General features: G+C 32.7%; 1 protein-coding gene across 1 annotated transcript in view; it reads right to left on the bottom strand.

The window, feature by feature from the left end:
* LOC130902493 (GTP cyclohydrolase 1) overlaps positions 1 to 16,346 on the bottom strand; it is a 49,825-nt gene that overhangs the window by 23,735 nt on the left and 9,744 nt on the right. The window contains exon 2 of the mRNA XM_057814683.1: positions 11,233 to 11,442. Within this exon, the coding sequence (XP_057670666.1) occupies positions 11,233 to 11,442 (210 nt within the window). The remainder of the gene's footprint in view (positions 1 to 11,232; positions 11,443 to 16,346) is intronic.

The raw sequence follows: 16,346 nt of genomic DNA, 5'->3' as shown, positions 1-16,346 counted from the left end.
GTAGAAACGGTTTATCTAGGGACTCCATTTTTCCTATTTTATAGCTCTTCAATAATTTACGTACTTCCCTCTTTCTGAAGTAAAAGCAATCCATTCAATTTTCTCTACGTTCCACTTTGCGATTACAGAAATAAAAGATAATGTCGAGATGATTGTCTGATAATGATAGCGCCGATTTAGTTGTCAAGTTGTTGCTATGGTCACGACACGGTCGAAGGCACGTGCGTCACGTCAACGAATTGATAATTCATTGGCGGAATGTTAGGGGAATATCTAGAGTTTAAAAGCAAAAATAATGTCTTCTAAAAATTGCTACCCCATAAAAAATAATAAATTTTGTCAAAAACGCCTAATAATCACTGAATATATGTATGTATTTGTTAACTCCATGTTGCCTGGCATTTGGCACTGATTCAAAACATTATTATCTTATTTTGTTGGAAACTTTGCGACGTTTGCCCCTAAAATATTCTAGCCTATCTTTATAACCCACGTTAAAACTTCTTAGGGAACTGTATATCGAATGAGCGTCATAAGTGATCAATCAACGAATTTGTATCAAGTTTTGATAGGAAAAAGCTAGATTATTAATGATGATAAATCATCGGCTTACGGGTATGATCCAAGAACAAAATGAATTAATGATTCCAAAGAAGCACGAACTTTTTTGTTTGATTATGGAGGTTTGTAAAAACACCACAAGAATATACCCCACGATATTCTAAAGGACTACATCAAAATATTGGAAACGCAATTAGAAGAAAACGGCAACAGCTAATTCGCCACCACAATGCATCAGGAATTTTTAACAAACCACCAACCTTCAAAGTGTTACTATCCTCTGTAAAATACCGATGTATTTCCCTGCGACTTTTGGCTCTTGTTTGATAAAAAATGCAGTTCAAAGGATACCGGTTCGATGACAAAGAGACGAATGACAATAATACGACGAATGCACCGAAGAAATTCCAAAAACTGATCTTCAGGATTGTTATTTTTGAATAGAACATCGCTGGAAAAACGTGTTATTTAATCAAATCATAAATACTATTAACAATGTCATTCTATCGAAGTACAGTTTAACACAACATACACATCGAATATCACTTTCCTTTGTTGTTTAATGCTCATTTGATTCAATGTCACCGAAAAAAATCTATTGTAAACTTTTCTACCTTTCCTCAATCATTAAACGGGTTTCTTAGCTTACCTGATTATACAAAGCAAGTTTTTGCAAAGGAATAAAATTAAATATTGTTGAAAGAATGTTTTAACCGTTAATATCTGAGAAACAATAAAAACTTCACAGTATACAAACCAAATATTTGGGTTGTCAGTATTTTCCAGATATTAACTTCGAGCTATATACGGGTATATCCACAATGTAAATTCCGTTTCTATTTCCATCAGACTTAAGCGGAAACAATATGCGCCATTGCTGCTGCCGACGTTTTGTTTGTAGTGCTTCTTTGTGGTGTCAATCACAATTGAAATACCGCCACAGACATTTCAATGAAGAACGTGATCAAGTGCACAATGAAGAGCAATGTGAATGCCTGTCTTTGGTACTGATGAGCTGGTTCACGCAATTAAAGATAAGCTTAAGTGAAACTGTGAGTTTACAATTACTACCCAAAATTTTTCAGACTTTGACACGCTACAATGAAAACGGTGATGATTTTCTTTCTAGGATAGTCAGGGGGATGAAACTTATTTTATGACACCCCAGAAACTAAACAGCAATCAATGGAATGGAAGCACATTTCTTCCCCAACGAAAGTTAAACGTAAGCAAAACGTGTCATCTCAAAAACTCATGTGCATTACTTTTGGGGTCAGGAAATGATTGATTTCCTACAACGAAGCCAAATAATCATTGCACACCAATATTGGGACTGTATTTGTATTGCCGGGCAATAGAGAACAATCTCCAATAATCACTATCAGAAGTTGTTTTTACATGATGATGCTTGACCACAAACTGCGAACGTGACAATCAAAATACTACAGGAATTTGATTGGAACGTGTTTGATCATCCTCCTTACAGCTCGGACCTTGCTCCTAGCGATCTTTATCTCTTCTTATACCTAAAATATTACCTTGCTGGTCAACACTTCAACGATGATGACGAGCTGACAGAACATGTTAAATACCACATGAAAACACAGGCGGCAACTTTCTATGAAAAAACTTGCGTCACGTTATTAGTTTAATAGTTGTAGATTTCTGCACGATGAATATTTTTCTTGTACCTGTACACGTTTTTTTATACATACAAACGAGCTTACTTTGTGGATATACCTAATATATGTAAGCATAGGGTATTAAAAATGTATGGCATTTTAAACAAAAAAATTGTTGCGACTTTTTGATATAATATGCGAATACTCCAGATTTTAAAATTTCTTTCGGCTAAACAATATATAAATATATATTATTTGGTGATTGGCCGCTTCATCATCCATGAAGAAATAATTTTATTATTGAAAGTATTTTTTAAATAATCTCAAAGTTAAGAGGAAGATAATCGTTGATTGACGACGAAGAAAAGTTATCAGGTATTTAGTTTCCTGATACCAATATCTTAAAGTAGACGACTCATGTTTAGAATTGATCGAAAATTTGGCATAATTTTACAGAATATTCTCCTTTAATATTGTTATTGGAACTTTATTGTGATGTGACTATTTCCTTTCAAATTATTACGAGCAGGTTCCTCCTTGCTCTTGTTTTGATATTTAATCGATTATAATAAAAGTAAAGGAGAGATTCCTGTGAAACAATAAGTTTATCATTATTTATCTCGACCTTATATTGAAATTTAGACTTTACATAAAAGAAAAAAAATATGGAACCTAGGAGTTCGGTAATTTTTTTTTCAATAAATATCGAAACAACTTTTTTTAAAACGAGACTTTTCAGATATATTCTAAAGCAAATAAGCCAGTCAGAATACTGCATTTAATGTTCACTGTGTTACCTGTCTTATGAAATATTTGTTTATCATTACAATTTGTTTTGCTTTTTTGCCTCTGTTTTGTATTACTACAAACAAAACAGTTTTTTACACTAAGTGAACAACAAATTTTCAACACTAGGTACTTGTGTCATGAAATTTATAAAAATTTTAACATTTCTAAGGACCAAGCGTTTTCTTATTAAATTTTAGGGGAACCAAAAAATAATGTCGTTTCTGCATACATCGATATTTGATGTATATCGTTTTTCAGCTCATTGAGTACTTCTAAGTCATGTCGAAGACAATTTGGTGTAAAATGGTCGGCCTTATATAAGAAGAATATATCCGTTTTTTGAGTTACGCAACATAATATGTGTAATGGATGTTCGAAGATGCTAAAAGTTTAAATCTGGAAATTTTGACTTCTAAGAGTTCCTTTCGATCAGGAAGACCAGCATTAGACAACGACTGCAAATCCATGTCAAATAATCAAGGAACTCTAAATCATCTTTAATCAAACTTGGTCAACCCAAGAATATTTGCAGGATTTGAAAATAAATATAGTTTAAAAAAACAATCACACGCTTTCATAGCATATGAAACTAGAAAATTGGAAAACAATATGTTGTTTAAAAAAATTTAAAAAACACGCTTTTAAAGCACGTGTCGTGCGCGCGACATATTTTTCATTAAGTTTACAAGCTTATTTTGAATTTATTTTTAACTTTTTAGCATCATGTACTTCGAAATTGCATTAATGATTTCTAAAAAACAATTTTTTTTCACCGTGAACAGGATTTTACCCGACAACAGGAAATTCAAAGGTTTACACCTTAGCCAGCTAAGCTAACGAGCGCAATTAAAGTGGTGAGATTTACTAACACTGATAAGTTATAAGGGAGAGTTATAAACAAGCTCACAAACAAACAAACCCACATACAGGTCGTCAAGCTAATAAAAGTGGATTTAAAAAGCAGATGAAATGTTTGGGTTCCACATAATACATCCGAAGAGAACAAAGACAACTGATACACCACATGTAACGTATGACTTCAACGACACTATAAAGACTCGTTTTTTTGCTTGATCTCTGGATAAAACCGATCCTATATGGTGGATTATTGGTAAAATTGTTCATTTTCAACTGAGGTGGTGGTTAGTGCTTCACCCACCATACTCGCTCAATATCGCCCCGTGGGATATCAATCCATTCCGATCGATACGTCATATTTTTAAAAATTGAACATTTGAATGATGTTAAAAATACAAGCTTCAGATATTTCGCTTCCAAACCAATTGATTTTTATCGATACAGCATTGAAAGTTTGCACAAAATGACAGAGGGTTGTTGATAATGAAAGTGATTAATTATTGATCAAAAATAAACACTTTCTATATACTTAAGAAAGCGATATTAGTTCTTTTCTGTTTTGCTTTTTTGTATATCAGTAACTAAAACTCCAAAACAAATTACAAATTTAATATATACTCCGTCGCCGCCCAGCGTAAATTCCAAATGTTCCAGAATTACTTCCACTTCATGAAAATCACATTTTGTCGGAAGAGATTTTCAAGTACTTACGCTTATCGCAAATAGCTGGGGTCGAGAGGATATGAATGGAATGTGGGATTAATTAAAAGTATATTTCATTAAAGGGTATAATAAAGTAGTATTTCTAAATACGTTTTGGTGTAGAAGATATTTAATTATATTATTTCATTTTTATTAAAATATTTATGTTAACTTTATGGTGTCTGAATCTGGCTTATACTGTTTCTACCCACATTTCTTTATACCTATTCTTACCATGAAAATTTTGATAAAAAATACGTAAGGTAAACACATTACATTTTTTGGAATCAAAATTATAACATGAAAAAGATTTTGATCGTTCATCTTTTTTTAGCTGTTCTTCTAATTTAGATAAAAATTCTTGCATTGTTTTTTTTTTCATCTGTGTCTTTTTCAAAACCCATGCATTTACTTCAGCTTCAAAGAAATGCAATGACCATCTTCGAGACTTGTTCTAGCCATACGACAGGTTCCATTTGTTGGATCTGATTGTGCCCACAACTGTTTCTTTTATGTTAAATTTTTTTCCACATATCGTTCATGCTAATTTCGAATTAACAAATTCTCCTATAGTCTAAGAGCCCTTGAGGACCAGAACTTCCTATCGTACGTAAGTGAAAAAGTTCTTCCATGTGTGCCCCCAACACCGGTAAGAATGATCCCCACTCATGAAACTTAAATCGTGGTTCGTTTTATAGGTAACAGGAAACAAGGGGTACAAAATCTTTTCTCGAATTTATTAATTTATCAAGCTCAATTTTTTGTATTTTATTCGTCATAGCGTTAAAACTCGCGATGCTTTCCAGATACATATTATGGTTTCCACCCTCCGCCGGACACCCCTAAACTATAATGTTCTGTACATACTTACTCTATACTTACCTTATATTATGGAAACTGAACTCTATATACGAGTATGTTATTCAGAAAGTGATTAAACTGTGTTTCCTCAGTCACTATAGACAGTGTTGTGGGTTCTACCATCCAGCCAGACTCAAAAAAAGTGAGAGAGTGTGGATCATATGCAGCAACGGGTGCGAGTGAGATCATATCGGTAATAATTGGCGATTTTTATTGTTACAATGAAAAATATTTCCAAAAAATTTGAGGCATTTCTAGAAAAATTTAGCAAATAGTAAGTCGATTAAAAGCGTTAAGAATTGGTGTTGTCTTTGATCAGTATTTTACACTATCGATAAAAGAATATGAATATTCCCAACGGTATAAATCCCTTCTGCCAGGGATAGGGAATATGTGAATATTCAATAGGTGGCTAATGGAGGCCAAATAGAGAGAAATAAGGTGTTATTCTACAAAAAGACTGGTTGAAAAGTTTACAAAATTCTTGTAATATATAACAAGTGGGGAATGCATTTCCCACCCTTAGATATAGGAGGTGATCTCACTACGTCTGGGTAGTCGTAAAGACGAGAGTCCTTCGGTCGTTCGAATACAAAACAACAGTTAATCCGTTTCGAGCCGGATTGAATCAATTACAAAGAAAAGTGAAAACATATTAGTAAAATCAATGAAAACAATGCTATCAACAATTTGTTTAAGCAATCAAAAGACGAGATTTTCCACCCGGAATTAAGCAGCTTCTTGGCCAAGAAGACGTCGGCAATTCTAGTTAAGGTTATAGTGGCTCAGTTCGTTTCTGATTCTTTTTTACCAAGACAAGATTTATCGCGTAATTTTATTTTGATATCGAATTAAACTAAAAATGAGTTTGCAAGAACTTAAGACGAGCTCTTAAAGGTTCTATTACTCGACAGAAGCTGTTAATGAATTTACGGACGGCGACAATACTCGTTAGAATCACGAAATTTAGATCTTTACCAAATTTTTGATATGGAAGAGTTGATATTCACACCTGCACAAAAACAAGATGAATCATTGCTTCGGAAGAAGAAGCCAATAAGGAAAAACAATAGGTTGAAAATCAATATTAAACAATCGTTTCAAACATAAAGTCGATACTCTCTCGAACTAATTCTAACGTCGCAGAAATTTCCTTTAATCAAAATTCATTCGTCATAAAAATATAAACAAAAACGTACTGATCCATAAAGCAGCACATTCTTAAAACCTTCACCTCTACCAACCTTCTCTGGTAATTATAGCGATTGGTTTTCTTTTTATGAGTCTTTCCAGGCCTTAGTCAAAGCCACGATGATACAAATCTGTCAGAAGTAAGTAAATTTCATTATCTTCACGGTCGTTTAAAGAATGAAACGGCACTCGCCATGGAATAATTAACGTAACGATAATAACGAAAAAACCATTAGTTTGTTAAAAAACGTTTTAAGAACATAAAACTGATAGTGCACCAACATGTGTTCAACATTTTAAATATTCAACCCTCAAGTAAATCCTCATACATTAAATTACGCCACTTATTGGATATAATTAATAATAATTCAGCTGCACTTATTGTATTATAAAAATTCGACTATACTAAAAAAGGGAATGGCAATTTATTCTTCAAAAGAATTTACCTTCATTTAGGTAATTCGTTTAATGATTTTCTAGAAAAACGTTATCAAATATTAGAGTCACTAACCTCTATCAAAAATACTCCTCAAAATTCAAAACCCGCAATTGTCAAAGTTCCAAATCAAACTTCCAATCAACTCAAAATATCTAATAGCCACAACAACAATAATCATAATAGATTTTCCACAAATTTAAAACAAAAAACAATTGCGTAACGAATTTTTGCAATTAGAGGTAACAGAAACAAAAATTGTGTAGAATTGGTTTAAAGTCCAACTACACTATAGATCAAATTCGTTTTGTAAGGAGTATAATAGCAAACATCATATACTGCTGCGTATTATGTTCCATCTGTAAATACTTCACGTGTCTCTTATCCAAATCAACTTACCTACCGCAATTGTATTAATGATGGACTGTTTTGGTAACTTTCACACTTGTGCATTATTAGACCAAGGTTCAGAAACAAAACATCATAACAGCCGAACTTTGTGATAAATTAGGCCCAGAAGGGAACAAAATCAACAGCACAATTACCGCCGTCAATCTAACCGAAAGTCAAGTTTCCGAGAAGGTTAACATAACTATTACATCCTTTTTCACAGATTTGGCGACAAATCTAAGTTTCATAGTTTTAAATCAAATCACCTTTGACAAATCTTGGATCGAAACAATTTTTCGTGACCAAAAATGTGGACTTAATTAGATCCAACCTGTTTTGGAAATTATTGTTAGGCTGTCCGATTCAATTAAATCAAAACCAACCTTATCTCTAAGAAACTAAAATGGACTGGATCTTAGGTGATGAATTATCTCTAGAAAACAAATCGAGAAATTTATCATTAAACTTAATAAAGACTTTTAAGAATCCAATTTAGATTCACACTTGGGAAAACTAGGATTGCCATCCGTATCAAATTTATCAAACCAACAAATAGCATGTGAGAAACATTTTGTAAGAACATCAAACAATTCATAAATCTTTAAAAAACATTAGTTAGCAATTCGACATTAAAAGAGATTTATCAAGAATTCTTAAGTGAATATTTACAATTAGACCACATGGAAGTTTTTGCCGATAAAGAACTAGATGTTATTACCTACCACATCATCCTGTATTCAAACAAACTATAAACGGACCCCTCTGCGGTTAGTACTTAACACTTCTATGAAGACTTCAAATAATAAAAGTTTAATCGATTGTTTAATGACCGGTCCAACAATTCAAGACGACCTTTTTATATCGATTCAACCCAAATGAACCTATCAAAATTTTTTGTCTAAAAACGGTAATGTACGCTTTAACCAGTTTCCCTTTTTTAGCAGTCAGATGTTTAAATCAATCACAATATAATCAGAATCAAAGTATTTATATGGACGATTTTATTACGGGTAGCAACTCATCCGACGATATACTCAAAATTAAAAATCAAATTTCTTCTATTTTATTATCGGGTTTTCACCAAAAATCACTGATAGTGTTAAAACAATTAGTGTCGTTAAAAACGAGGAAGTCAAGGTACTTGGATTTTTTTCGAATTGCGCTAGTGACGATCTTAGATATAAGGTCAATCTGCCAAAAATTTCAGATGATAAACCTCTTACTAAAAGCACCTACAGTTATGAAATGTAAATTATTGTTACAAAATATGTTAATACTAAAGTTAAAATAGGACCGACCAACACTTATATAATTACTTGCTACCCTTATAAGTCGATCGAAATTCATGGTTTTATGGCCAACTCTGCAAAAGCGTACGGCGCATTTATTTCATAAATTATAACATATCATCAAATTAGTATGCTCAAAAATCGAGTCAATTAAAAAAAAATATTAATGGACTGACTCCACCAGAGTACTTTCTTGGTTATCCGAACCACCTAATCACTGGCAACAATATGTGGGCAATAGGGCAATGGGCAAAACTCTTATTTTCAATCAACTTGATTTCTATTGAACCAGGATTGCCAATTATTTCTAAATTTTCGTCCTTCTACAAATTAAAACGTATTGTAGATTATTGCTTTAGGTTCATAAACAACTGTAGGAGACAAAAAACAAGAAAAATCATTAACAACGTATGAAAATGCGAGTACGGCTATACTTAGACACATTCAAAGTAGGATATTTTACAATGAAATAAAAAAATTCAGTAAAAAGTTCAAAATCCAAAATATTGACCAAATTAAATCCATTAAATCCATTTATTTTTAATAATAGACTTATTCGTGTAGGTGGACGATTGAAAAAGTTATAAAAAATTTCCTTTTTTTTGCCGGAAAAACTAATAATAAAACATATTCATGAAAGAGAAATGCAACAGTTTTGGCACTTGGCTGCAAGGATGTAAGGAAAATTGTACATTCTTGTGTTAAATATTCCCGAACAAATCATAAACACTTATCATAAACAAAGCAAAGAGTTCAGCCATTGCGTCCCTTTTATATTTCAGGGGTTGATTACGCTGGCCTTATCTTAATCAAAGAAAGCCCTACTCGGAATGCACGCAAGGTAAAGGTACATATTGTTCTTTTTATTTGTTTCTCAACGAAAGCAATAATCTAGAAGCATGATGTAAAGACTACAAGGTGTGCTATGGCACACCAGCTGGGAAGCAGCCAATGAGAATTCGCTCCCAAAGAGATGCGCAGAACGAGCCCTCGGGAAGAACACACCTTGTAGTATTTACATCATGCCTAGAACTAGTAAGCAAATTAATAACAGAGGCATTTTTAACTTCAATGAAACGTTTTATTTCGCGAAGAGGTAATGTCGCTGAGATTTATCGGATAACGGAACTAACTTTGGTCGTGCCCAACGGGAGTTTTTTCGGTCACAAAACTTTCAAGATAATATTAAAGGAAAATTTTCAAATCAAAACACAAATTTTCATCTTATACCACCAAAATCCCCCCCCATTTCGGTGGAGTATGGGAAAGAGCGGTTAGAAGTGTTAAATATCATATTCGCCGTGTAGTTGGAGACGCTTCTCTAACGAAGAGTTTTATACATTGAAGTTTTTCTTAATTCCAGACCAATATCCACCTTATCACAGGTTCTTAATGATCTGGAGCCACTAAACACAAGTCACTTTCTAATCGGAGCACCGTTAACATCTCCTGTGGAAAGCGATTTGCATGATATACCTTATCGCATAATATAACCGCAAATTCAACAGATCCAGGAACATTTTTGGGCAAAATAGTATAAGGTATATATAAACAAGTTGCAAACTAGACCCAAAAGGCATCAAATACAACAACCCAACTTAACCGTCGGAACGATGATCGTTTTAATCGAAGAAAATCTACCATCTTTAAAATGGAAATTGGGACTTGTTTTCGTCACTCAGGTAATGACGGTATAGTATGTGCAGTTTCGATAAAAACAATCAATAGTGTTTGTAAACGCGCTGTCAAAAAAGTCTATGTTATACCTACTACCAATGATAATTAAACAAAGGACACAACATTTACGTTACAATTTTGAACAATTTCAATCCAATTTAATAATTATTTACCAATTTCGATTGAAACCTATGTATCGATATATATTTATAGATAGATAGATCCGGATTCATGTTGGAATTCATTTATGAATTTTGTTTATCACATATTTTAATTTTTGTTGATTGTTGATATTTTATTTGCTTTATCCTATTGTTTAATTGAAGTATATAAACTTCTAAAGAGCGGCATCTTGTAATATGTATATAACAAGTGGGGATTGCCTCCTACCCTTAGATATAGGAGGGGATCGCACTAACACAGGGTAGTCGTAAAGAAGAGAGTATGTGACGAGTTAGAAGTATACATCAACATACAAATTATAAACTAAATACAGTCCTTATCATTTTAACAAATCGGTCCTTCGAATACAAGCAACAAAGGGACTAGTGAAGTAAAGTAAGGATCGGAAAGTAAACTGTTTTTTACATGCTTCTATATAGTACATATAATAAGAATATAAATTTAACCATAAAATTGATTTGATGATGTTTTTTGGAAAAAAAAATTATACCTAAATCTAGGTAAATGGCGCTCATCAGAAGAAAACCGTTACTACCTTTAAAGTAATATAGGAAACCTAGGTTGCAAAAATATAAAAATGCAAGTAAACATGTCACTCGATTCGTTAGAGTAACTTAGTCAAAAAATTATTAAATTAAATTAATTTTTTGTGCAGAATAACTGGAAAGCTTACCTTCGAGACTTTGGTCATAACCTTTCGTGAAAAATAGCATGGCTTTCGCAGCTCGTTCAGGCGTTTTCAACAATCCTTGTCGATCCGGATTTTCTCCAAGTGAACCCAGAAGCAGCTTGTAAGCTCTAGACATTTCTGGCAGCATAGCTTCTCTAGTTGGAGGTCGATGGTCAAGCTCTAGATCGTGGTGGAATGTGCAATTCTCATGACCTTTAACAATATTGTTTAATTTATTTGAATATCGTAATAAATGAAAATATCTTTTCAAAAAGGTTGCAGGAGCCAAAAAACTACATTTGAGAAGTCTAAAGGTTCATAAAACCAATACGCATAATTTGCTATTTTTCTGTGAAATATTTACTCGTCATAAGAAAGCCATGTGTCTATAATCGTTATAAAATTTTTCAACTACCGTGCGTAATTGATGATAATAAATATTACAATTATTTTTAATTTTGTAGGTAGCCCAACAAAAGTTTAAAAATGTATTTATATAAATTCAATAATAGAGCCTCATCACAAAATTTTCATTATATTTGTTAATACGATTTGGCAAATTGCTAAAGATTACCTTACACGTATTTTCAATCTACCGAAAGGCAATTGATGAATGACTCCATTTGACTTGAACTACTACCTGCTGTACCAAAAGTGAGGTTTCTATATTTTTCGCTAGTCGAAAACATTATTATTACTTATTTATACATTTATACATTACACTCTTGTCTATTTTTCAGCAAAGTCTATGATTTGACACCTTATTGATGTCGGTGCTGCAGCTTTTGTATTCCAAGTCGAAGAACTCTCCTGTAAAACTCTCGATTTTTCGCCAGAGTTTGGGCAATGTTCAACAATATCGTTTATTTTCATCCCGGGTTGCCAGAAATCGATAAGGACTATCCCCTTCTGACAATACTCAGTCGCCAAAACTTTTCCTGCCGACTGCATTTATTTTAATTTATTTGATAAACTGAACCAGAGTGAGGCCACTGACTGAGATTGTTGTTTCGTAATGAAACACCCAAGTTTCATCTCCTCTGACGATAGAGTCTAACCACTCTTCTTTGTTGCCTACCCCTTCATATTGAAGAAACTTGCGAGCACAGTCAAGGCGTTGCTCCTCTTATCCGTCAGTCAGCATCCAGGGAACCAAACGTGCACTCACCTTGCGATAATCCAACGTTTATATTAAGGTTGTATAAATTAAGCCATGGGAAGCTTAAAGACTGCATTCAACAATATAATAAAAAATGACCCTCCGATTTCAGAGCTCACTGTTGATCTTCTGAACAATAACATTTAAAACCAACGGTCATCCATTCCAAGCTTAATCGTGAGGATTCTTGCGACCAAAGTCCTTTTTCATACTCACCTTCCTCCAGCTTATAATGTAGATATGAATATAGACTAGATATTACATTGCACTGAATTCTTTTTAACAGCTCGCCGTCCAGTTACTGCGTTTTAACGATTTCCTGGCTTCAAGAGTCATACTAAAGCTAGGTGAACTATAGTTTTTTCTTATTCCAGAGTTTTTATACTAGTCTTAACTTAATCGAGTGCTTTTTGAGGCGTCAGTGCCCTGTGAGTAAGTGCAGTTTGGTATTGTTGATATTCAAATACTATTTTAATCTAGCAGTATCGCAGTTCCGAAGGAACATTTTGGAGTGATCCAACCCGGAAAGCTACTACCAGAGTATTTCTATTTGTTTCGCCCAATTTCTTTCTAGGTCAAAAAAAATCAACAGAAGGTTTGTGCCCCCTTTTTTTAATAAGAGTATTGGGCCCATATCAAGAAGACTGTATTATTATTGCTTATTTTCTCCAGATTTTTTCGGTTGTCCTATCTTGGCTTTGAGTCATTGATATGAAAGCTCAGTGCTTTGATAGATACCTATTAGAATGAATTGATGTGACATTTTTGACAACTAAGTTGGAACCTTTCATACCGTTGTGTTAACAGTGTGTTCATTCTAATCACACAGTCCACACTACTATTAGACCAACACTTACAATTACACTGTCTGACCTGCATTTCGATAACCAAATTATCGTCTTCAGAGACTGAAGGTGAACTAGAGCCTTTAACGTACCTATATACTAAATCTTTCCACCAATGAGCTTTCTCCCGTGAATAATAATTCCAGCGAGAAAACTTCGGCGGGAAACCTCACATTTATTCCTTAACTACTTAACTATAAAGTGGACTGTGAGGAATAGGCCCTTTGTCCCTATTTAAACTATTCTTACCTATAACAATCTCAATACTTTCAAATGCATCCAGCAATTCAGTATTGGATACATTTTTTAACAATTCTACATTATTTATATTTATTTCATGATTATGACCAGCAGCATCATCACATCTAATGTTATAGATTTTCCAAATATGGAATTTTATCCTTGGGATTACCCAACAATTATTTCAATGTATAACTTAAAAAGTACTTTTACAAGGTAACAAAGCAAATTTTTTTTGTTTTTCATTTTGATTTTGTAAACGAGAAAGATATTTCTTAAACCTATGACGGTTAATTAATCTATCAACAATTCCCTTCCCAACATCGTCAATAAAAGTTCTTTCAATATTGTAACTTTCGATATGGAAAATGAATTAAACGATGTACAGGGAAATGTATTACTATTCTTAATTATTAAAATAGCAGAAAATGGTAATTGCCCATTGTTCTTTATTTCATAAATGAACTTCACAGATGGACATTTTGATTGAGTTTTAAAATGAAATCTTCTACATTTGCTTTTTTCGTATTGAATATAGCGAATATAACGAGGATATATCATTGTGAACATTGAAAATAATTATTTATATACATTAACAAAATAAAAACATAATTAATAAACATTATAATATACGGGCTAATAATATAAATTTTTAACTGACTAATACGCTTTATATGTTCATATTATTTTTAAAAGAACCAGTTATTTTGCATGAATTATTCCCATTAAGTGTGCCATATCTGCATACGTTTGTTTATTTTAATGTACATATGATTTATTTCACAAGACGCATTCTCACAATTTTAATGGATTCGTCAATGTATATGAAATTATATCACTGAAAGAATCGCAGTAATATTATGGTAGTTACTTAGATGTTGTTATCTCATAAACGGTAACAAACTTCTAATAGTTGTAGTGTCTACGTGCTTGAAGTAGTATTAGATTTGTTACTGGATAAAAATTCATTGCTAGTTTGCCAGTCCAAACTTTCATATTCCATAGGCGTCCAAGTTGTGGTTTTCTCATATAATATTAGGCTACTTTATAGTGTGTACACTAGTCAATGGTCCCAGAACAGATATTTAATATTAAGGTGGGCCTATTTTGGAAGTAAAGAACATAAGTACAAGAAAAAAATTAGTTTCAACTGAAAAAGTGACTAAAATTGGACACAAATCATTAGGTGCTATCGGGACTAAAAAGCGGATTAGTTTACAATGAATTAAGAAGTTCTTATTTATGGCACCCTCCTATCCAAAATATAGTCTTATTCTTTTTTGGAGTATTCGTGTGCCCCATCTTATGGACTGTCATTTTCTTATAATTGATGTGTCTCATCAACAGTTATGATTCCATTCTGTAATGGATTACCACGTCTGATGTACGCGTGCAGAAGTATTAAAGCTATTTCTGTTTTGCACAAAATTTGTAGTAGAGTATAAGACTTTCCTAGATCTAAAAAAATATGAAATCTGGTATAAGTCGATTCTTTTTTATTCATCCATCCAAGCATTGTAAGTGAAACCCAAAGTTACAATACGAGTTTGAGAAAGTTCACCTTTGAATACAAAAACTAAACTCAAAATGCTCTTTTGGAAATTCATAGTAAACTGTCCTTGGCAAATGTTCTTTTGGAAAGTAAAAGTAAACTGTGCTCGAATGTGTGAACGTTTCAAGATACAAATAATTTGTTATGATCTTTTTCGAAGAACCATTCCCCAAAAGTTTTGTGTGCTCAATTTTTCGACATTATTCTCGACTAGTTACAATGAATCAAGAATTTCAATTGACCACCATGTTGGATTCAATCAATAGTTTTTCATTAAATTTTGAGCTACACAAATTACTTTGTGATAACTGTGATAAAGTTTCATTTCGCCATTAACATTCAGTGATAAACTCATCAAATTCACATCTCATAGTTTTCTCCAATTGGTTATTTTCAGTGAATTTTTCACCAATCAAATTTCTTCCAGCACTGCTTTATTTCTATCAATGTAATGGTCAGATTATTATCGAAATCTGTACAAACCATATCCACAAAAAGTTTGTGATACAAGCTATATTTAGAAGTGTACAGCAATAGTATTTTTTCAAACCTAGATGTCTCCGAACTCATGTTACTCAAACACCATCAGAGATTTGAAATTTATAAATTTATGATTTTCTGTCAACAAATGGAGCAAATTATGGCAATTTTTATCATAAAATTTAGTATCTTATTGAAGTAATGATTACTCTTAGTTTATGTTGTTGGTAAATTCTTCATTTACGCCAAATGTATCGCTACATTAGCACAACGAATCACTTTCTATATAATAATTCTTCATTAATAATGTTATAGCCTTCCATCAAGAATGAAAAAAGAATAATGTATTTACACTTATATTTAGCTGACTATTTCCTTCGAAAAATTTAAGCCAACCAAAAAGCTGTAATATTTTATGTTTACCTAGCAACGATCAAATTTCAGCGATAATACTGCACTAGTGCAAATTATCGATAATTTGCACTAGTGCCAAATTTTCGTCTAGGATGTAAACTCATTTTGAAATATTTTTTCACGAACAAAACTGTTGTCAATAAGTTACCGTAGATACCAATTCAATGCCAATATGATGATCGTCAACTACGGTATAATTTAAAGAATAACAAATTTTAAACACAGAATTAAGTTTATTTTAAATTAAATTTTTCTCTCGTGCATGTCAAATTGTCTCATAATTTCCTCTTGTGCGCATTCGCACACTCGAGAAAATTAAATTATTGACAATTTGACATGCACTCGGGACATTAATATTGAATATACACCTGTAATATGGTAAAGGTAGTAGATGTCTGCTTGTGGCATCTCCTTTCAAGCAACTTTT

The sequence above is a fragment of the Diorhabda carinulata genome, chromosome X (genome assembly GCF_026250575.1).
Source record: "Diorhabda carinulata isolate Delta chromosome X, icDioCari1.1, whole genome shotgun sequence".
NCBI classification, from domain to species: Eukaryota; Metazoa; Arthropoda; class Insecta; order Coleoptera; family Chrysomelidae; genus Diorhabda; species Diorhabda carinulata.
This window is presented reverse-complemented; position numbering and strand designations above follow the sequence as displayed.